This window comes from Scatophagus argus, chromosome 9 (assembly GCF_020382885.2).
Source record: "Scatophagus argus isolate fScaArg1 chromosome 9, fScaArg1.pri, whole genome shotgun sequence".
Lineage (NCBI taxonomy): Eukaryota > Metazoa > Chordata > Actinopteri > Scatophagidae > Scatophagus > Scatophagus argus.
In genome coordinates, this window is record NC_058501.1 from 25855991 (window position 1) to 25877601 (window position 21611).

Here is a 21611-nt window from a genome sequence, read left to right on the forward strand (position 1 = left end):
AGTCTATGATCAGTTTAGTGTCTCTGGCATTTAAAGCTTGTATTTGTTTCTGACAGCAGCTGACGTCTCTTCTCGCCGTATGACAATCCTGACAAATAATAAACGTAATAAAACCACAAACTAAAGAATCCAGTCGTGAAAATGTTTTGTGTTTTATTTACAGCATCCAAAGTCTTCTGTACATCAGCACCAAGACAACATGTTCTGTGGGAGACGTGATCAGACATGTTGAAATCCAACATCTTTAATCTGATGGCTACAAATAAAAAACAACTATTCATCTGTGCAGCTCACATGAACACAGGAAATCTCTTCGGCATCCGGCTTCTGGTCACATCACCGCCTCCGCGTCCGAGTCCTCAAAACAGTTTTAACTCATTTTAGTAAAAAAATTATTTCCACGTGCTCCGGACCAGCCAATCCCCTCCCAGAGCTCGTCTCAGTCATCATACAGACAGGAAGCTGCCTCAGATTCAACACAGAGCTGAAACATTGTCGGCCAAATTTATTAATCGCTGTTAATCACAAAAATTAATCACTAAAAAAAATTTCAATTACATGGTTTTCCAGAGCCAGATTTTGTTTTTTCTTGCAGCAAACTGAATGTGTTCAACAAAATAACATGATGACGTCAGACAGGGTTTTTGAGTCAGACTGTGTCCAGATTTCATCTGCAACAATCAAACACTGCTGACAGAAACACAATTACGCCAAAGTCTGACCTTTGGTACACACTTTAATCTAAAAACAAGTTAACTTGTTGACTGCACCATCTCCAGAGCTCAGTCACATACTCAGTCTCTACAACGTGGTGAGTTCATGGTTGTATCAAGCACAACTCAGCCCAGCTGGTTTTTTGATCAAGTCCCAAACAAGCAGCAACCAACACATTTTCAGTGTGATGAACTGCAGTTCCTCTGTGGTCCACTAGGTGCTGCAGTATCCACCGAACGCAATGGAAAATCCTCCAACTTCTCACTGCAAAATGCAAAAGCAGTTCAGTTTTCTCACAGCAGCAGATCACTGAGCTCCTTCTGTCAGTCTGGGACAGATCATGTTAATGTTTATTTGGATCTGTATTCCAACACAAACTGCACAGACTCTGGAGCTTAAAGTCCACACTGGGGAAGGTGCAGATGTTTATGGTTGAAGCAGGACTGGTCATCGCGCTGCAGCCTTTCACACTCGGCTATGCTAGTTGCTTACAGCTTCAGACTTCACTGTCTGTACTGCCAGAGAGTTTCAGGGACGACACCGTCTGACCGTTCCAGTAAGCCAGTGCCTTCAGACACCTGTCGGGGACACCTCAGACAGGTGTTTACGGTCTGCAGGCCTTTAACCGCCTCTTCGTCAGCTCAGCTTTTGCCCATTCTGTCGTCCTCATCTCTGTCAGCCTCCACATCTTCAGTCTTGCTCTTTACTGTTATCTTCCACTCATCGCCAACTTCCTCTCCTATCACTATCCTGGTCTCTCGTCTCTCCTTGTTCCCCTCCTTCCTATCCTCCTCTGTCTCCTTTCCTTCCTCCTCACTGTCCTCCTCTAACTTCTTAATTTCTTCTTTCTTGTCCTCCTCTATCTCCTTGCTGTCCCGTTCTGTCTTCTCCCTGTCTTCCACACTTTTGATTGTGTCCTTTCCTTTCTCTTCTATGTCTTCCATCTCCTTCCTGCCCTCCCTTGTCTCTTTCTTTGTCTCTTCATGGTCCTTGTTAATCCCCTTTTCTTCTTCTTGTCCTTCCAATGTGTCATCTTCATCTTCCAGCTCAAGCAGTTCAGGAGAACTGGCCTCCAAAGCTTCAGCCCCCAGCAGGGTCTCTGTCAGGGTCTTGATGAGGCCCAGCTGGATCTCGCCTGGTTCCTGACTTGTCATCTTGTCTTCCTCTTTGTGACCCAGCAAAAGGCCTGTCAGGCCGAATGACTTCTTCCAAAGGTGTGGGAGTTTGTTCATGTGTGAAAGGGCCTCGACCACCCAATCAACCAGCAGCTGAGCAACATTTGCTTGAAGCCGGTGGGGTGACGTCTCCTCCAACTCCTTTGGGTTTCCAGCAGTGAATTTTGCCCAGCGTGAAAGCAGGAAGCGCTGCAGAACTGGCTTCAGGCAAACCTCCAGGGGCTGAAGATGGAAGGAGCAGCCTCCAGGAATAACCGCTGGGAGAGTACTTGTTCCACTGATGGAAGACAGGAATGACTCTCCCAAGTGTTCCCGGTGTCGGTCCAAGACCAACAGTGATTTATTATGCTGCAATGGACCGTGCCGTAGCCAAACCTTGTTAGTCCAAAGATCCAAGGCTTCTTCTACTGACAGACTCTCCGGCCCAGCCTCCAGAAGGATGAACTCTGGCAGGGCTTTCGCAGCCAGCTGCCTGTTTGTGAGCACCAGGGATGGCAGCATGACACCCTCAGCAAGCACCGTCAGGTACACAGTGACCAGAGGTAAAGATCCAGTCAGTTCCAGGGCCTCTGAGCAGCGAGACCTGTCCTGAACTAACCTCAAATCCACAAAAAGACACAGCTCATCCATTGCAGCCACAGAGCTCTCAGAGAGCTTGTTGACCTGGATGATCTTCTGGGTAAATTCCCTGAAGGACTTGATCTTGGCCTCCAGAGAAAGTGGAAGGCTGCGAGCCAGCGTGGCTTCCCTGCCAATGTTCCTTATGCCCAGCCGATTCTGCATCATGAAGCTCACTGCCCAGTCGTAGGAGATGCGGAAGGAGTCGCTGAAAGCACCCTTCTTCTTCAGTGTGGAGGCTTTGTGGAAAAGGTTGCTCTCGGTAATTGGAAGCTGCTGCTCACGCATGGACAGCACCCAGGCCACCATACGGTCCTTGCCATCACATTGGACCTTCTGTTCCTGTTCAGTTTGCTTCAAAAGCTTCCTGGCCTCCTTTAGCCAGGATCTGATGAGTTGCACCCTGGTTGAAAAGACCCTTGAGGCTTGTTGGAGTCCGTCACACAGAGCAAAGAGGGCAATCCTTAGCTGACGAGCCGTCAGGAAATCATCACGCTCTTTAGAGGCAGATGACACGGCTGCTGGCTGGGTGTGGCCGTTCGTGTTTGACGGCAGGTGAGACACTGGAGATTTTTCTTCTTCTTTGAGAAATTCTTCCTTAACATCTTCAGCCTCTTCATCATTGTACTCCAGGTCCTCCAGCCGCTCGTCATCAGAAAAGTCCATCTCCTCCAGAGGGGCCATCGCCCCATCCATGTTGTCCTTCTCCTCCTTAACTTCCACGGCTCCACTGCAGTGCAGAGAAGGAAATGTATGTTTGGCAATGTCATCGATAAGAGGGATCAAATCCACAGCAAAAGCTTCTAATAAAAGACAAACTAAATTACATTTGTCACATGAAGACAAAACACACAACAGACTTCATTCAACTGCTCAACTCATCTCGTTTGGTTCAGAAGACATTAAAGACAAACCTTTAATACTTAAACCTAAAAACAGGTATACATGGTTCCAAAATAACAGTAAATCTACTTTATTAGAGAAATATATAAACAATGAAATGTTTACCTTATTCTGTCCTTCAGAAATCCAACTTTGGCCGATCCTGTTAAAACATCAAACATGCATTTGAATTGTGCAGGTTATTTTTTTAAATGAAAGAGTTTTCTTAATTAACCTTTATTATCTGAGGCAGACAGACAAATGGAGGAGGAAGAGGGGTACGACATGCAACAAAAGCCACCAGCTGGAATCAAATCGGCAACACTGTGGTGCCCATTCAGCTTCAAATTGTAAAAATAATAAATCAAAATTCTTGGTGTCAGAATTGATCACAACCTTTTTAAATTGAGTTTTAAAATACTGACCTTTGTTTTGAGCTGAAAGGCCGTGATATTCCCAGAAGCAACTCGGCTCTTTACAAAGGTTGACCTGACAGATGGTGCAGCCGTATACACTCTCATGGCGCATGTTTTTCAGGTTACAGTTTTTACACCTCTTGGAGATGCAGCTGATCTTTGCCATCCTGTGTCTCTGTTTAATTGGTTCTTCCACCGTCGCCGTCCTCATCCCGCGGGAGCTGGCAATCTCCATGGTCTCAAAGTATTTCTGAGCGCACTTGGCGAGCTGGTTGCCTAAACGCTTGCGGAAGTTAACCTGAGTAAAAAGGCCGTCTTGCACCCAGGCCGGTGGGCTCTCTTTGCGGCTCTCCCGCAGCACAATGAAGGCGTTGACTATGCTCAGGTTAACCAGAAACCAAAAGAGGTTGCGCCAGTGCCGGTCCTGGGGTATTCCTCCCAGTGGGTTGCAGGCCAGTAGTTGCTTGCAAATGTCGACTCCTCGCATGTTCTCCTGCAGCAGGTGGAAGGCCATGGGGCGGTCAATTGGGTCCAGTTCACCAACTTTGGTCTGAGACCTCCTCCAAACGGTGTCCTGTTCACCTGGAGCTGCATTAGTTGAAAGGCAGCCCATCTCCTTAGTGTCCCTCCAACGGGTGGCTAGCAGAGGGCCAAACTGCCTCTGCAGGAAGTCCCCGGGTTTCTCCAGCTGGCCCTCCTCCCACAGTCCTTTGGGAAGGATAGGGCTGGGTGGAGGAAAGGAGCTAGAGGCATAGATGCCCTGGTCCAGAAGCTTCTGCATGAGTGGAACAGATGTAAGTGCATTAGCCAGGTAAAGATGGTGGTGTTTGTCCTCCAGACCCTTCACCAGCTCTGGCACTACAGTGAAGCCTTGTTCCTGGCCCACCTTCTCCCCCACCTGGATGAATAAGCGGTGGCAGTAGCCAGACTTGGAGTCACAAAGCAGCCACACCTGAGGCTGTGTTTTTGGGTTCCCCTTGGTGTGGCAGCTCTCCTCCTCTAGACAAGGCAGCAGCGCCCTGTCGATGGCCAGGCTGCAGTTTGGTTGGTAGGTGTTCCACATCGCCTTGCTCAGGATGTCCAGCATCCGCCTGAAGATGTGCAGCGAGTCACTGGATTTGCTGGTGCCACGATACTCGTCTGTCGTGAAGCTGCCCATGCGGATGTTGTCAGCAATCTGCTTAAAGCGTTTGAAGCTCATAGCACGATAGAAGGTGTAACTGTTGTCATAATGACTCCAGGACCAATAGTGCGACAGGTCGGGAAGGTTCTGGATCCCCATCAGAATGACCAGGCCAATAAAACCTTTGATCTCATGGGTGGTGACGGGGACCCAGTCTGGGTAACCAGAGCCCAGGAACTGGCAGGTCTTGGCGTGGGCGTTGGTCTCGCTGGTGATCAGTTCAGTGAGCGCTGCGGGAAAGAGCAGGTTGAAGAAGTCGATGGCGTCACTGTTCTTGGAAAGGTGGTGACGAGGCCCACTGCTCTGCATGAATGGAATGATGGTGGACTTGGGGCTGCTGCTCTCTGCCGGAGGTTTCCAACAGTGTGCTGACCTCCAGGACGGATCAGGCAAGTCCTTGTTCTGGACTAGTTCCTTCTCATCTGAGCAGTGGCAGAACGGGATATCGGGTTCAACGTAGGCTGAAAAGAAGGGACAAGTTAATTTAAGTGATATACTGCTATTAATTGTAAAAACATCAATATTGAACATAATCAACCAGTGTTCTTAAAAAATCTTAACATATGAAAAGAGCCAGATCCGGAACACTGAGTGCATACCCACAGCTGTGTGGAGCTGGTGGTGGAGCTGCCTCCACCCCCTGACCGGTGGCCGAGGCACCCTTTTTTTTTTTTTTCAGTTACTTGTTACTGCATCTCAGCAGCATCAACAAAAATTCTATCATAACCCTTCACAATGTTGACAAGTGTTACCTGCTGACCCATAATTCTCATAACCTGCTCAGTCTGAATCAATAACAGGCAACGATATCGCCACAAAGGTGGGGGGGCTGAGACTTTCACCGTTAACTCGCAGCTGTTCAGCTGGTTATCAGCTACACAACCATTAAACCTGGTGATTAAATTATTTAGCAGCCACTGATCTCCACATTGGAAGTGTGTGAACTGCAACCTGTTTTAATGAAGTAAACATGTTATAGCTGGGCCAAGTTAGTGCTACTGGTTTCTGTAACCGGTTTAACCAGTTACAGACTGTTCAGAGCCATCTTAGAAGACTACGGAGGCAAGTTCGTCATATTTCTCCTTCAAGTCACCGATGAAGTAAATCAGGCTGTAATTTTAGAGGATAATGAACTTTACATGGCGTACTTTTTCCATTGGCATGTTGGAAGACATCCTGACATGCAAACACATTCTGCACTTTATCTGCTTTATTTCTTGGGCTTCATGCCATCAGGAAAGAGTGGAGACTCTGACCCTTCATTCAGGTCAGTTTTATTTACTTTGGCTGCGGATGCTGCCAGAAACTGGACTCTGCCAGATCTGTAAAAACCTCCAGACCCACACAGTGCAGCTGGGTTTTAATTCAACTGCTGAGCAGAAAGAACAGCTGGAACCGAGAAGTGAGACGTGACTGAACTTCAGGAAACTGAACAAGGTTCAGTGCTGGTTCACTGACATCTTATCTGGTTTTACAGCTTGTTTCTCGGCTGTTTTTCTTTTATACCGGTCTTTTATCTGGGTGACTGTTCTGAAACCAAGATCACATCCTGTCACAGGAGAGGGGCATCAGTTAAAGTTAAACTGAGTCGCTAAGACTGGTCAAATTTTAAGCTTGACCTGTCTTAGCGACTAGTTGAATTATGAACTTTGGAAATCTGATGATAAAAATCCAGAATTGAACATCTATTTAGCCCAGGACCCTCATAATAACCAGTCGTGTATCCCAGAGTTATGAGCAACATAGCTAAATGCTAAATGGGGGGCAGCCGTGGCCTAGAGGTTGGAGAAGCGGCTTGTGATCGGAGGGTCACCGGTTCGATTCCCCCACTGGACGGGCAGGAAAAATTTGGGTGTGGTGGAGTGATTAATGCGAAAAATACTCCCCCCCTCTATTAGCCGGCTGATGTGCCCTTGAGCAAGGCACTTAACCCCCCCAATATGCTCCCCGGGCGCCTGATGCTGCCCACTGCTCCTGTGTGTGTTTCACTGCATGTAATTTGCCGGGTGTTGCATGTGTGTGTTCAACTAAGGATGGGTCAAATGCAGAAGACGAATTCAGTGTGTGTATGTAAAAATATATATACTGCCAATAAAGTTGATTCTTCTTCTTCTTCTTCTTCTTCTTCTATCACGTTGGGTCAAAGTTAGTTTGCTGTTAGTAGCCTGTTTGCACACACCTGATTCATGTGCATGTGCAGGAAACGGACGGCATGTTTCTTGCCAAATTTAAAATATGGACCCATCTCAAATAAAGCCAAATGAGAGTGAGTTCATGGAGGAACAAACCCAGCACAGCTAACAATTACACCTGATTAAAGGTGAACACTGTACTTCATATGTCTGTAAATTCGTGATATGAATGTCTTAAATTTTTCCAGGAAAGAATGAAGTAACTAGATAGACATTTATTTGTGCTATCTTCATCTTGTTGTGTTCTGAAATGGAAGTGAAGAGGACCACTTAATCATTTAAACATCACCTGTATTTTTCCCCCCGTGTGTATAAAAATAATAACGTGACTCTGTGTGTGTGTGAAGCCTTACTCCTGGTGCGACAGGTGGCGCTGTGGTGCTCTGGGTTCATCAGCAGGTGATCAGCAATCTGATCTGCAGCCTGAGAGCTGAAGTCGCAGTGGGAGCACTGCAGCAGGAAGACGCTGAGGGCCGAAACATGGCCCGTTAATAAAAAGGATATACAACAATAAACAACACAATTAGAGCTTTGAAAGTGTTGCTGTATGGAAACAGTCTGCTCATCGATTCACAATGAGCAGCTCGACGGAGAGGGCGAACACAGCAGAGCCAGCAGAGCTCTAAGAGAAACATTCAGATCTCAGGGTGAGGAGTTTAAGTGACAAAGAGCGACACCTACTGGTCACACACTGTCACTGCAGCACACGCACTTTATCTCCATCTAACATCTGTTCATGACCGTGATGGACAATAATGCAGGAATGCATGAATGAGGTGAGGATTCAAATCACTTAGAAGAAAAGCAGCAAATCTTCACAGGAGAAAACATAATCAATATACTTGATCAGCATTCAATTAATGTATAGATGGCTTCAGCTGTGCTGTATAAACTGTTTAATTTAGAAAAAAAAGGTCAGATTTTATAAAGCCTGCATGTGTTTCTGTGTAAAGATCTTCATCTGGAGCAAAGGAAAAATACTTCCCTCTGAGGTGGAGCAGAAAGTATCATGAAGACTGAAGTACAAGTACCTCAAATTCCTCAAGCACAAACAGAGTAAATGTATTTCATCATTCTTCTTTAGTCACAGAGAGCGAGAAGACAAACCAAAGTCTCACCATGGAGGAGGCAGCCTGTGCAGAGGAACCACTTTGTCTTTGGGCCGCAGCACGTGGTGGCTGAAAACAACAACCCACAAACAATAATCAACAAACAACAATAAACAAACAACCACAGCCTCAGTGAGTATCTGTTGAGTTCTTACTGGATCATATGTGCAGCGTAGGCTCTGGAGCAGCAGCTGCTGTAGGGACACAGCAGACAGTGGACGTGAGTCGGGTAGTGAGCCGAGAAGTCGGAGGCGTCGGTTCCACACTCCAAACACACCAACCGCTCTCCGTCGCACGAGGAACTCCTGCAGGAAAAAAGCACAACAAATACTTGATGTCAAGGAAGATTCAGGCGTCAGGATGTCAACTCGGACACAACAAGTCGAGAGCGACTGATGGCGTCAGTCTGACAGACTGCAGTCACGTCGAATGTTTGCCAGGTTCACTATCTCAGTTTAGCATGTTAGCATGTTAGCACGAGCTAACAGCTGAGTCACCAGTCTAACCTGTGGACATGCACCCTGCGGCTGACCGGTCTCTTCGTTGGCGATCGAGGTGATTTGGAGAGCACGGGGCTCCTCTGGTTCGGAGGCTTCTGCGGCTCAGTCTTGATGTTGATGGGCTGGATGAGGGAGGAGGGGTTCTGGAGCAACCGAGTCCCTGCTGAGGTCACCTGTGGCCTCACCTTCCCATAGGTCCTGATAGTCACCTGGAGACACGAGGATCAATAATAACCGAGCTGCCCATGCTCAGATGAAAACGTTGAGTCAGAGCGATCCCTGTGAAGGCCCGAGCTGAAGGGCGGGAAGTGAGCTGACCTTTGACCCTGGCGGCAGGCCTTCGAGCTGAGCAGGCCGGCGGAAGCTGCGATGGTTCTCCAGTTTATGCTGCATCTTGTCTTTGAGGAAGACAAACTGAAGACGACACCTGTTACAGTGGAAGGCCTGGTTGATCTGAGACAAACAGACAGACAGGACGGAGAAATGGCAGGTTTCAGAGATTACAAGAATAAACAACTACTTAAGTTCAGTCCCTTGGACTCAACTGTCACCCGTACACAGGTAAGAGAGGCGTTTGTGGTCACCTGGTGTCGCAGAAGGTGCTGCTGGTAGCTCGCAGGGTTTCTGGTCACCTTCAGGCAGAAGACACACAGCAGGAAGCGAGAGTCTCTGTGGAAGCTGGCAAAGTGCTGGAGGACATCCGAGTAGAAAGACGAGCGATATGAACACACCTGTAGATCACAGCTGAGTTAACGAAGCCCGAGGACCAACACGGAGAGAGGTCAGTGGTCAGAGGTCCGACTCACCTGGCAGACGTAAGGCATCTCTCCTGGTTTGTGGTTGGACTTCATGTGGTTCAAGAACGCCGGCTCGTTCTCAAAAGCCCACTCACATATACGACACATACCTGAGAGAGACAGGTAAGTCCTTCAGTTTCATGTTCAAATACTGGTAAGTGCTACATGAAGCCCAGGGGCATCCATTTTTTTTTGGAATTTGTCCAGGTGTGTAACCAGGTCTTACAGGAGGAGAGGACGGGGCCATGCACCTGCTCCTGGTGGCTCTGCAGCTGAGCTGGAGACGAGAACTGGCGGTAACAGAACTTGCAGCACTTCCTCTCATCACCTCCTCCGCCTCCACCCATCAGCTCCGAGTGCTGGAGCATGTGCTGCATCAACCTGCACACACACAAACATACAGACCACTGCATGCACAACTGGACAGGTGAGGTGTGTTCAGGTGCTCAGGTGTGTGCTGATCCCACCTCAGATTGTTTTCGGCAAGGTGCGTGCAGATTTGGCAGGTGAAGGTGGAGGTTTTGATTCCCAGAGGCTGCGGTTTCCTCAGACTCAGGTCGCCTTCGAACGTCCCGTAGTAGAACTCCTCCACACTCATCACCACCCTGGGGGGGTCGGGCGTTGGCACTGAGGTCACGTTTGGGGTCAGGCCAACAGAGGAGGTGGGGCCAGGAGCTGCCAGACCATGTGACACACACAGAAACTGTGAGGTTGGTAACCATGGTAACACAATGTGGTCACACTGTAAGAGTTAATGTCCCACTCTGTACTAGGTCAGTGACCACATATGTAAAAACAAATCAAGTAAAACATTTTAAGAAAAGAGGTGATGTTAGGAACCAGAATCAGCACTGGAACCAGTATCGACTCTGATGCTGCTGAACGAAGTGATTCTGGTAACTCCATTGGCTGAGCCAGAAGGAAGGGCGGGCGAACCTGCCAGCTTCAGGGAGTTGGCCCCGCCCATCTGGGTCATCTGAAAGTTACCTGGAGAAAAACAAAATAAAGCAGATCAATCAGTCAATATACATATTGATATATGTATGTATTTATCAATCCAATTCTGATTCCGTGTTCGGCGTGACTCACCAGGTCCTGGTGTGCTAGTGCGGATAGTCAGCGTGGCAGGCAGCTGCATGGCGGTGAAGGTGGAGCCGGGCTGGGCGGGGCCTCTTGTGGGGGCAGAGACTGGTCTGGTCTGGACCGCCTGGCCCTGAGGGAGGACAGGTGATACACCCACACTCGGTCGTACCAACTGACCCAGTGACGGGGCTGTGGGGACAGAACAGAGCAGTGATGAGCTCCGATCAACAATCAGAAGGTTTTTCTTACTGATCAATGTCTGACAGAGTTCAGGTGTCCTACACTGGATGAGAGTGAGGGGCTGGACCGTCTGACCGGGCTGCAGGTTCAGCAGTAGAGGAGTGCCGTGGTTCATCACTGTCTGCACCGGGAAACCCTGCAGAGCACACACACGACCTCACAGTGACATCGAAGTTAGCAGCCCTACCGCCACGCTAACTCCACCATCAGCAGCGTCACATCTCAGCTCTGCGGCACAAGTGACAGCCTGCACTGATCACTGCGTTATTCCGTCTGTCTGAGTGTGTCCATCCAGCCGCCTGTCTGTCTGGCCGGCTGACAGCGCCAGTACAAAACCCCCATTTACACATACAGTCTGATGGCTGTGAGCGGAGCCGACCAATCAGCAGGTTTTGATCAAAGTTTGTTTTCTGCGCTGCTCGAATATGTCAAAGAACTACAAACACATTGGAGGAAAAAACTGCTTGACACTGTTGACAGATGTGAGCAGAGCAAACAAACAGCTGATGGTGTGTTTGTTTTCTATACCTGTGTGGTAAGGAGGATGGGCGGGGTGCTGCCTGCCCCGGGGGCTGCTGGGAGGAGGAACGTTCCACCTGCTGTCTGTGTCAGGATGAGGGGCGGTGCCCGAGTCATCAGGGGCGGGGCTGCAGCAGCAGGTGTGGAGGGGGCAGGGAGGCAGGAGACAGAGGAGGAGGTGGTGGGCGGAGGAGGACGAGGAATCTCGGAGGAGGAGACAATCTGTAAAGGAGAAGAAGCTGAGAGAAAAGGAGAACAAAGACTGCAATCAGATGAAGCATTTTGATTCTGGTGTTTAAAATTAAACAGTCAAAGTGACATGATGAAGGTCCCTCAGCTCTCCTGATTGTAACTGAGCTCTGTGACCTTCAAATACAGAAAAACAACACACACACACATACCTGTTCCAGCAGGTGTGTTGGATGGGACAGTCTGGGGGGGTGGAGTCTCAGAGGCTGGAAGAGGTGACAAAGAATCCTCCACTAGACAGAAAGACAGATTATTCCACAGGATGCTCTGTGTGTGTGTGTGTGTGTGTGTGTGTGTGTGTGGTCCTAACCTGGTTCACAGTAGCTGTCGATGAAGTCCATCTCATCTTCCTCCACGCTATCATCCACCTGTTGCCATGGCTCCAGTTCCTCCTCCTCACACTCCATAAACAACTCTGTATCCATGTTGCTATGGAAACCATAAGAACTGTCAGTGTCGCAACAATGTGGGTGACCTCTGACCTCCATCATCATAAAAAAGTCTAAAAATGTGTAAGCTTTTGAGAATGTATTCTTAAACTTGGAAACCTGAGCTGCAGGTTTCCTTTGCTCAGTGCTGGTCGCTTTAAAGGTGCTCATTTCCACGGTTTGTTTTATCAAACACAACAAATATCAAAGTCACACAGCAGTCACAAACAGGAAGTGAAGAAAGAATCGAGAAAACACTGAAACACTCAGAGCTTTAACAAACATTTCTGTTCTAAAATCTACTTCAGCCAACCAAAAGTCTTCACAATGTGATACGGTTTAAAAGGCTATGTCATTATTGTGAGCTGCTGACATCATAAAAGTCATAACTGCTGTAATGTATTATTACTATCTGACAGAATTGGACGAACCTTTATGTTGTCTCTCTTCTCAGTCGGACCTGTTATTGGTTGTCGTTTTAAATAAACTTGTTTAAAGAAACGCACCAGTGAGTGGCAGCATAAAGTCCGGCGTGTAATGTCACGCCGCGGCCACAGGGGGCGCTCCGTCCCCAGCACTGCCTCTCTGAGCTTTTATGTTTCTTTTCCCGGAGGAGGAAACTTTCAGTCCGAGCAGGTAAATAAACATTACAGGCTCCAGTTTAACCAGTCAACGCTGAACCCGAGCCACTGTGAACACGGAACAGGGCTGAAAACCCACTTCAGCCCCCAGCCGCACGCACCGTACGCCGCGGTGCGTTTGGATAACTGCCTGTCTGCACCGCCCCGCCGGCAGCAGTTAGACCAAGCGCTTCCTAAACGTGCTTGGCAGACCAGCGGAACGGCTCTGCACGTTAACGCGAACCGGACCGGACCGAGTCGTACTAGACTTACCTGCTTCTGGAGCAGCGGAGTGAGACAGCAGGGCACGGACGGGTTCGTACGGTTCTTCTTCAGGCGCGCGGGAGGCGGGTCTTCCTCCTACTGTAGGTGTGAGAGCCACAGATTGGCCCACAGCGGTCGTACGTCATTTCCCTCTCAGACAGCGCGCTCTCTCATTGGCCGGTGTGAATGTTTCTGCAGGAACTCAAGTCCCTCCAGCTGCGAGAGCGCTGCGGGTTTTCAGGCTGGTGGGGGGGGTTAAACAGCTCTGGTAAACCGGGCGGACGGCGACAACAATAGCAGCCAAATTCACAAACACAGCAACAAATCAACAAGAGGGGCGAGGGACGCCAAAATAACACCACACTGACCGGGACGGACGCCATTTTGCTTTTGTTGTTTTACAGAGGGGCGGGGCTAGATAGGGACGTCAGGAGCAGAGGTCCAAAAACTCAACATAATTACAGGACAAAAGACACTAGTTATTTATATTTTTCTGTGTTATTTTTCATTAAATGCTAATGATTTAACTACTGTAAAGCTCAATAGAATAATTAAACTCAGAAATGAGAAAACGGTGGCACACAGCAGCGATGAGGAGTAACATACATCACCTGAACAGCACATCACAAGGTGCCTTATTTCCACAGGCCTGGAATATCAGTTTACTGTGACTACTAAACTCACTTGCAGGCACAGACATGATACTCCCATTTTAGGTAAAATAACAATCAATTTTTCATCTGAATTGAGTTCCTTCTCTTCCCCGAGAGCCAACAAAGCCAGTCCTGTCTGCAACACGCGAACACAGAATAAAGAGCTGGAGAACATGTTGAGTGTCACTCAGTTCCAGCTAATCAGATCTGAAACAACATACAGCTGAATCCCATTTTCTACATCTTAAATTAACTGTTACAATCCATTATTACACCCTGACATATAAATATTGCATCCATATGTAAAAATAATACTTATACTGATGCTAATGATAATCGACTCTATTCTGAATGTAAACGTGTTTTTCTTGGATCCCGTGAAGATGACAGAATGAAGACCTGTTGTCCTTGTTGGACAGTGATCCTTCCTGTCCATGTGTTCTCTAACTGATCCTGGAGCAGCTCTGTGAGGTGGATAATCTGCTCTAATCTGAGTTAATCTGTCCCCTCCCCCTGCGCCAGGCTCCGTCTCCCCTCAGTCTGCTCTGACCTGCAGGGATGAGGGCTGCAGCTCCGGGAGGATTCCTGGTGCTACCGTGGCCCGGCGGAGGGGGTGGCTCGGACCCAGAGATGGAGCCGGGGCCCGGAGAGGAGAGCCGCGGGGGCCTGCTGAGGTGTGGAGCTCTGCTGGGAGTCGCGCTGTTCTGTGAGATTTAACTTCTTGTCTGTAGTGAACAAAGTTCTTGAAAACTCGTGCAAAACTTTCTTTGATTCATTTGTGGAAGATAATTTGCAGCCTTTACAATTAAATTCATGAGTGGATAAAACCCAGTGAGCACACGCGTATCTGCATGTGTGTGTGTGTGTGTGTGTGTTCATGACACACTCACTTTATTAAGCACACCCATAAAATCAGATGCCATCCAATCCAACAGCCCTGCTACAAAGTGCACCTTTACAGTAATACTGACAGTAATGATTGTGCTGCTGAGCTGCCGACACGGGAAACACGTCTCACGTCTGTCATAATGAAGTCCAGGACAGCAGCACCACCAGGGACTGAAGGAAATGAGCACAGATAAAATCAGAAGAAAGCGTTTCAGCCTGTCAGGAATGTAAAAACTCACACACATACACACTGTGTGTTAAATCAGCTGATTATCAGAGGATTGACTAAACATTCCTGTTTCCTGCTGACTCGACTCTTTACAGCCTGATCTCACTTTCACTCACTGAACTCTTTTCCCACCCAGATGATTACATTTGTTATATATATATATATATATATGTATAGATTCATGATAATATTCAGATATCTGCAGTGTTCATGTTAAAGTCTTTTGTCAGAATTAGAAAAACAGAACAAACTGAAGCAGTCGGGTGTCATCGTCTGACACCCACACATGCTGAAGGGTTTTTATAAAACTTCTTTAAAATGATTTCCGTCTTTGGAAGCCGAGAACAACCAGGGGTCAATTATGTCTTTCATGCTGACACCTCGAGATAACAAAATAATCAGCTTAGCTTATTAATTCCAATGTTTGTTCTCTTGAGATGAATTTGAGATCTCAAGGTAACGACATTAAAAAAAATTGGACGTATGGCTGTACTTTCCTCCTGCAGGAGAACCACAGGCACTCCTGCTTGGATTCTTTTTAATCCTGCAGTGTGCGTGTGTGTGTGTGTGTGTGTGTGTGTGTGTGCAGGTGTGGCGGTGTTGAGGAGGTGGATTGCAGGTGGAGTGTGTCGCTGTGCTGTTCGTCTGGATGGAAAGACAGTCCTGATCACTGGAGCGAACACAGGCATCGGCAAAGAGACCAGCAGAGAGCTGGCATGCAGAGGTCAGACTGTGTGTGTGAGTGTGTGTGTGTGTGAGAGAGAGAGACTCGGGTTGTGTGTTTCAGTTTAGGGGCAGCTGTGGCCTAGAGGCTGGAGAACCTGTGCCCGTCCCCCACCGGACGGGCAGGAAAAATTTGGGTGTGGTGGAGTGATTAATGCGATAAAATGCTCCCCCCCTCCATTAGCCGGCTGATGTGCCCTTGAGCAAGGCACTTAACCCCCCAATATGTTATGTGTTCAGCTAAGGATGGGTCAAATGCAGAAGATGAATTCAGTGTGTGTGTGTAAAAATAAATATACTGTCAATAAAGTGATTCTTCAGTAATGGCTGTTAGCCGTTAGCTCCCGTCAGCAGCTCCTTCTAGCAGTGCAGCTGTGAACCCTCACTGGATTACTGTGATACTGAAGGGAACTTCAAAACAGAACGATTATCAGGCAGGTTCTGTCTGTCTCCGTCTCTCCGTCTCTCCGTCTCTCTCAAGTGGATTCATGGGCGTTTCAGACACACTGAATCTAAACTGATGATGACTGGAAATAAAGATGGCTGACATGAGAGTGCCCCCCTGGCGGCTGGCTGTAGTATGGCTGATAAACCCCCACCCTCCATGTTAGGATTCAAGGAGCTTTATTGTCATTTCACACATGTAGAAACATGAGGTGGAATGAAATTAATTTCCCTGGTCCCAGTATAAGCCCAAAACCTACAATACTAATGCTATAAATATAAAAACAAAACTATATAAATATAAAAACAACCAGAATAAGAGATAGCAGATGGGACATGAGCCAAAATAAAAACTTTGACTCATTAAATCCACTAAATCTGGATGTAATCACCCTGAACAAAGAGCACTGACTGATGAGGTGTCCATACTTGTTTGGCTTTTCAGAGGGCAACCCCTGTATATTATGAATCAAGAATCAAGAGTCTTTATTGTCATTATGCAAGCATAACCACATTTTGTGCAGATTCTCGGCTTAAAAGCACACTTAAGAAAAATATAAAATACAAGGTAAATAAAGTGCACTTAGTGCCAGTCTATGGTATGCTGTGTGTGTGTATGCAGATAGACGGGGGAGGGTGTATGTGTGACGTCCTGTATGGGGGTGGGACGTGAGCGTTTCACTGTAGGGGGTTACTGCTTTAACAGCTCTGGGGAAGAAGCTGTCCCTGAGTCTGTTGGTGCTGGTTTTAATGTTCCTGTACTGCCTTTATGATGGAAGCGGTACAAACAGCTCGTTACTTTCCCTGGTTCCGGTATAAGCCCAAAAACCTACAAAATAATAATGCCATAAATATAAAAACAACCAGAATAAAAGATATATAAGCAGTGAACAGGGAGCGACAATATTTACAGCAGTACTGCAGTATTGTGCACATGAGATGAGTAGTGCAGAGTTCTGTGCAAATGTTGCTGTTGGCAGCGTCCAACCACAGCTGCATCATCCACAAACTTCACGATCAGGCAGCTCGGATGTTGCGCTGAGCAGTCGTGTGTGAGCAAAAAAAGGGGCTTAAACCCGGGAGCGTGAGAAGCCGCTGCGCTGCTGCGCGCCGCCATCTTGTACTGCATACTGTGACTGCATATTGGCAGTTTGTGTGCAGTACATTATTATACAGGAGTCCCTCACAGAGAATATTTCAAACTAAAACATTGTGTTCGAAGTTTGTCTGCACAGAGCAGAAATGTCCTCACAACACTGGTTTAAAGCACACATTTGTCCACACAAAGATAGCAATACACGCACACACGCCACACACTCCGACAGCATGACGACATCATCAGAGGTCAGAGGTCACAGTAACGGTCGGTAAGGCTCTCAGAGGCTGAGACCATCTGAGCCGATTACAAGGATTAATACTCACCAAAAGGTCCCCACGATCAACTCATTTCAGGGGCCCGAGTGGTGATGGCGTGCAGGGACCTGACCCGGGCGGAGCAGGCGGCAGAGGAGATCCGCCGGTCGACAGGAAACGGTAACGTAGTGATCAGACACCTGGACCTGGCCTCCCTTTATTCTGTCAGACAATTCGCTAAAGACTTCCTGGAAAGCGAGGACAGACTGGACATCCTTATCAACAATGCAGGTGAGTTCACCTGTCTGTCTGTCTGACTTTACTTGTCTGTGTACTCACCCGTCTGTCAGTGCCCCTGTCTGTCTGTCTGACTTTACCTGTCTTTCTTGCTCCACCTGTCTGACTGCAGGAGTCATGATGTGTCCCAGATGGCTGACAGAGGACGGTTTTGAGACTCAGCTGGCTGTCAATCATCTAGGTCACTTCCTGCTAACCAATCTGTTGCTGCCAAAGCTGAGGAGCTCCACCCCCAGCCGCGTGGTCACTGTGTCGTCCATCGCCCACCGGGGGGGTACGATCTCTGACGTGTCTCGGTGATGTGTGTGACGTCGTTGGTGTTTCAGTTTTTGTGTTTCTGTCCTTCTTCAGGTCGTATCGACTTTGACGACCTGTTCTTCAGCAGGAGGCCGTACAGTCCGCTGGAGAGCTACAGGCAGAGCAAACTAGCCAACGTCCTGTTCTCCAGAGAACTCGCTCGACGCCTCAAAGGTCCCTGCAGCACTCAACACCAGAACCACACCAGAAACACCAGAGTTTGCATGTGATTGGCTGTTCAGATGGCTGAGGTTGCTGTGAAGGCCTCCTGATACTGAACTCAGTGTCCCCCTCAGGCTCTGGGGTGTCGTCGTTCTGTCTCCACCCCGGTGTGATCCGGACCGAACTGGGTCGTCACGTTCAGAGCTGGGTCCCCCTGCTGGGGATACTGCTGAGCCTCCCGTCCCTGCTGCTGATGAAGACTCCCACTCAGGGCAGCCAGACCACCGTGTACTGTGCCGTGACGCCGGGCCTGGAGGGACGATCCGGTCGATACTTCAGGTGGGGGTTCTTCATGTCCTCACATCTGAATTAGAGACTTCACTCAGGTCCATGCTAATCTCCCCCTTCTGTGTATTTTGTGCCAATAGCTCAGCTTTTCATATTTGACACAGATTTTCTGGGGCTACGGTTTACGTTTTATGCTTTTCTAAAAGTTTATCATGTGATGACATCAGCACTCGGACTTTCCTAACTTCCTGCTTTAGTGAGTCTTCTGTTTGTTCTGTTTCTGTTCTTATTAACTCGCATCCTTTACATTTAAATTCTTTTTGCCTCTACTACTTTTAATTCTACTCTGTGTTTTTCATGTATTGCCACGTTAGGGGGATTTCAGATTCAGATTCAGAATCAGAATCAGAATCAGAAATTCCTTTATTTACCCCTGAAGGGAAATTCACACAGCAGGTCCCCAACAGAAAAACCTTTTCAATTACAAAGTCTTACTGAAAATAAGTTACCAGAGTTTATTTAAAGCTCAATTTGCTGTATGTCTCTTAAGTGTGTGTAAAATCTGTTATGGGGCAGTTTGCAGACTGACAGGCACTTTAATGAACTGATTCCTACACTTTAGATGACGTTGGATGATTACGGATTCACTTCTTTCTCAATCCAGTGACATCACTGCGATTCCACTGAAGTCGACAGAGTTTGCTAAAACATGTTGTTGTTTGGAACAGTTTGGAAAGTGTGGGGGTTTTTGTTTGGGGTTAGTTTGAGTCTCCAGAGAGTTCATGTGAATCGGCGAGATGTCCTCATAAGTCACAAAAGCCAGTTTATTGGTGTGTTTTAGTGACTGCGCAGAGAAGGAAGCAGCTCCCGAGGGGCAGGATGACATGGCGGCGAGGAGGCTGTGGGAGGAGAGCGCCCGATTGGTCGGATTAAAGGAAACGTGCTGACCTGTGACCACAGCCCTGATGTCCATGCACAGCAGGGAAACAGGAAGTGAATTATCGTGGCTGTAGTGGCCCCATCAGGTCAGAAAATGAAAAGAATGACATCAGCATCAGTGAGAAACTCACTCTTTTTGTGTTGGTTGGTGTTTTATCGTCACTTTGTAGGTCATAATTAAGTCATTCTCATGACATAAATTGTGGAAATTTGAGCATATTTTAGAGAATTTGTATTTCTCATTTAATTTATTTTGCATTAAAACAGGGAACCAAAACTTTTCTGTGGAGGTAAATTGATTGTTTTATTATTATTAATTTAAAGTTCAATTAAAATAGAAACTTGTGAAAAATAGAGCCTAGAGAGACACACTCGTATCAACCAGGTGCCTGATTGGACAGAATTTGACTTTTGACCTTTGACCTGCAGTGATGTCTCAGGTTAAATAAAGGCTGGACAGACTGTCTTTTTAGTTTGACGACAGTTTCATCTAAAGCAGCGTTCCAACATCAGCATGCTCCCTTGTTGTTCCCTGTAAGTTGTCGTAATGTTTCCATAACGTTCCCTTCATACAGCATCGGGTACCTTTAATGTTGTTCTTTAAATATCTCATTGAAGCCTCCTTGATTTTTCGGTAACGTGTTACTTTATGTTGGTCTTCAGCTTTATGAATATGAAGAACCCTGTTTGTGTTGTTTTATTAATGACAGACAAAAGTTAAAATAAAGTTGGATGTTTTGTTTCCGCAGGAGATTTAGTAGCTTTTAAAACACGTTTGACCCATGTCAAGCGTCTTTCAAAATTCAAAATGTTTTAGATGTTTTAGAGACAGCAGTTTGTGACATGATTGTACTTTTCTGAATAAAAGATCTGATGTTTCACATGAAGTGTCTTGTTTCCTGACTGTCAGTGACAGGTACATCATTTGGTCTATGATGTTCTCCTTAATTTTTGATTTTCTAAATGTGGGAACACAGGAAGGTTCTGTCTTCATGATAACAACAGGGCAAATATGAGAAGATAAGCAGGTGTGTGTGTGTGTGTTTGTCTGCTGTTCTTCTGCAGCTGTTTGTTGTTTTTGTCACTTAAAGGGACATTACACCAACTTTCATTCTGGAACTGTTCCAGTGTCAGTTGCACAACAACACCTTAATTTAGATTTACCTTTAAAGTTAAAAAAGTTAAAATAAAAGTTGTTTCACCAAACATCCTTAAGTCTACTTCTTGAATGTTCACATATGTAAGATTTTCTCCTCATTTTGGTGGATTTAACTTCACATTAAATGTCCACATTAATCCACTCTGTGGAACATCCTTAAGTCCTTCTGCTGAGGAGAAATCAGACCATCAAGTTTTTTGTGCAACTGACTGTCATGTGTTGGAATCAGAACCAGAGTCACTTTAATGACGTCTGTGTGAGCTGCTGGAGGATATTTACTTCAGTGAAAGAAGTAATACCACACCGTAAAAGTACAAGAGTCCTGCACTGAAAATGTTACTTCAGTCAAGGAAGGCAGAGGAGAGGACTGCATGAGACAGGTTAACAGGAACACCTTACTATGACTGTTGCATGTTACGTGTTTTGATCCATCATATTCATATATCACTTATTGGTCAAGTCTTCTTGTCAAACAGGAGTCTGGTCTAACCCTCCTTGTGTCTGAGAGTTTAAAACTGTAAGAGGATCACAGAGTTCTTCAAGCTGCAGTTTTCTTAGACTGGAATAGTTTTAATCTGCACTGTGAGAAGGTTTGGAAACTGTTCCAGGTCCAGATGCTCATGGGGACTCATGTTGATACAGATGTGTTCCTTGTTTCACTTGAGCTGATGGATCAGCAGGTGGCAGCAGAGGCACACCAACGTCAACTAAAGATGTTGAAGAAGTTTTTTCTTAGCACGTCCTCAGTACGGAGTCCACCTCTCAGGTGCTGTTAAATGAAGACTGACACCCATAATGATGATATTCACCATGTTGCTTATTTTAGCTTATTTGGGTCAAAAAGACAAGTGACGTTTGTGATTTGAAGATTAAATGGTACACTACGCAGGACACATCAGTGAAGTTTCACTACTGCATCTGCCAAAACCTGTCTGTCACCATGACGACCGTCCTTCACTTTAACGACCCGATTGTTACTGCACACATTTACTGTTATGTTTATTAGCACTAACTCTTCACTACCCTCATTCACACTGAAAGTGATGATGAAAGATGAAAGTGACATATTTTGTCATTGGAGGGAACTCACTCCAACGAAATTTGTTCTCTGCATTTAACCCACCCAAGTGACGTGTACACACACACAGCAAACCCGGGGCAGTGGGCGACCGCGTGCAGCGCCCGGGGAG

At 46.9% G+C, this 21611-nt stretch overlaps 2 protein-coding genes across 9 annotated transcripts; one reads left to right on the top strand and one right to left on the bottom strand.

The window, feature by feature from the left end:
- Positions 1 to 128: 128 nt before the first annotated feature.
- On the bottom strand, positions 129 to 13133 carry pogzb (pogo transposable element derived with ZNF domain b). 3 transcript variants are annotated; one of them, XM_046398651.1, is made up of 19 exons: positions 12999 to 13133; positions 11988 to 12106; positions 11830 to 11910; positions 11438 to 11667; positions 10952 to 11045; positions 10676 to 10858; positions 10523 to 10573; positions 10054 to 10261; positions 9813 to 9967; positions 9596 to 9696; positions 9374 to 9520; positions 9108 to 9242; positions 8796 to 8998; positions 8445 to 8594; positions 8299 to 8358; positions 7534 to 7646; positions 3815 to 5449; positions 3516 to 3552; positions 129 to 3237 (listed from the first exon to the last, which is right to left on the bottom strand). In XM_046398651.1, exons 2-19 carry the CDS (start codon positions 12100 to 12102, stop codon positions 1356 to 1358), a joined length of 5580 nt encoding a protein of 1859 aa, XP_046254607.1. In that variant the 5' UTR covers positions 12103 to 12106; positions 12999 to 13133; the 3' UTR covers positions 129 to 1355. The 3 variants fall into 3 exon arrangements, with proteins under 3 accessions (XP_046254607.1, XP_046254605.1, XP_046254606.1); XM_046398649.1 differs by having other exon boundaries at positions 10427 to 10573; XM_046398650.1 differs by lacking the exon at positions 11830 to 11910 and having other exon boundaries at positions 10427 to 10573.
- On the top strand, positions 12597 to 20149 carry si:dkey-23o4.6 (retinol dehydrogenase 13). 6 transcript variants are annotated; one of them, XR_006844248.1, is made up of 9 exons: positions 12597 to 12741; positions 14165 to 14348; positions 15349 to 15483; positions 17379 to 17570; positions 17689 to 17850; positions 17928 to 18047; positions 18170 to 18374; positions 19165 to 19348; positions 19530 to 20149. XR_006844248.1 is itself a non-coding variant. In XM_046398652.1 (8 exons), the coding sequence occupies exons 2-8, from the start codon at positions 14201 to 14203 to the stop codon at positions 19268 to 19270; spliced, it is 1068 nt and encodes a 355-aa protein (XP_046254608.1). In that variant the 5' UTR covers positions 12597 to 12741; positions 14165 to 14200; the 3' UTR covers positions 19271 to 20149. The 6 variants fall into 6 exon arrangements, 5 of the variants coding, with proteins under 5 accessions (XP_046254608.1, XP_046254609.1, XP_046254611.1 ...); XM_046398652.1 differs by having other exon boundaries at positions 19165 to 20149; XM_046398653.1 differs by lacking the exon at positions 12597 to 12741 and adding an exon at positions 12753 to 13094 and having other exon boundaries at positions 19165 to 20149.
- Positions 20150 to 21611: the final 1462 nt, after the last annotated feature.

Excerpts from the sequence above, each read along its gene's own strand:
- pogzb (XM_046398649.1), bottom strand. The coding sequence starts at position 12,102 with ATGGATACAGAGTTGTTTATGGAGTGTGAGGAGGAGGAACTGGAGCCA. Across the intron at positions 10,859-10,951 it reads GCCCCTCACTCTCATCCAGT|CCCCGTCACTGGGTCAGTTG; the intron begins GTAGGACACCTG and ends CTGTCCCCACAG. Across the intron at positions 7,647-8,298 it reads CACAGGCTGCCTCCTCCATG|CGTCTTCCTGCTGCAGTGCT; the intron begins GTGAGACTTTGG and ends TTCGGCCCTCAG.
- si:dkey-23o4.6 (XM_046398652.1), top strand. The coding sequence starts at position 14,201 with ATGAGGGCTGCAGCTCCGGGAGGATTCCTGGTGCTACCGTGGCCCGGC. Across the intron at positions 17,571-17,688 it reads CATCCTTATCAACAATGCAG|GAGTCATGATGTGTCCCAGA; the intron begins GTGAGTTCACCT and ends GTCTGACTGCAG. Across the intron at positions 18,048-18,169 it reads ACTCGCTCGACGCCTCAAAG|GCTCTGGGGTGTCGTCGTTC; the intron begins GTCCCTGCAGCA and ends TGTCCCCCTCAG.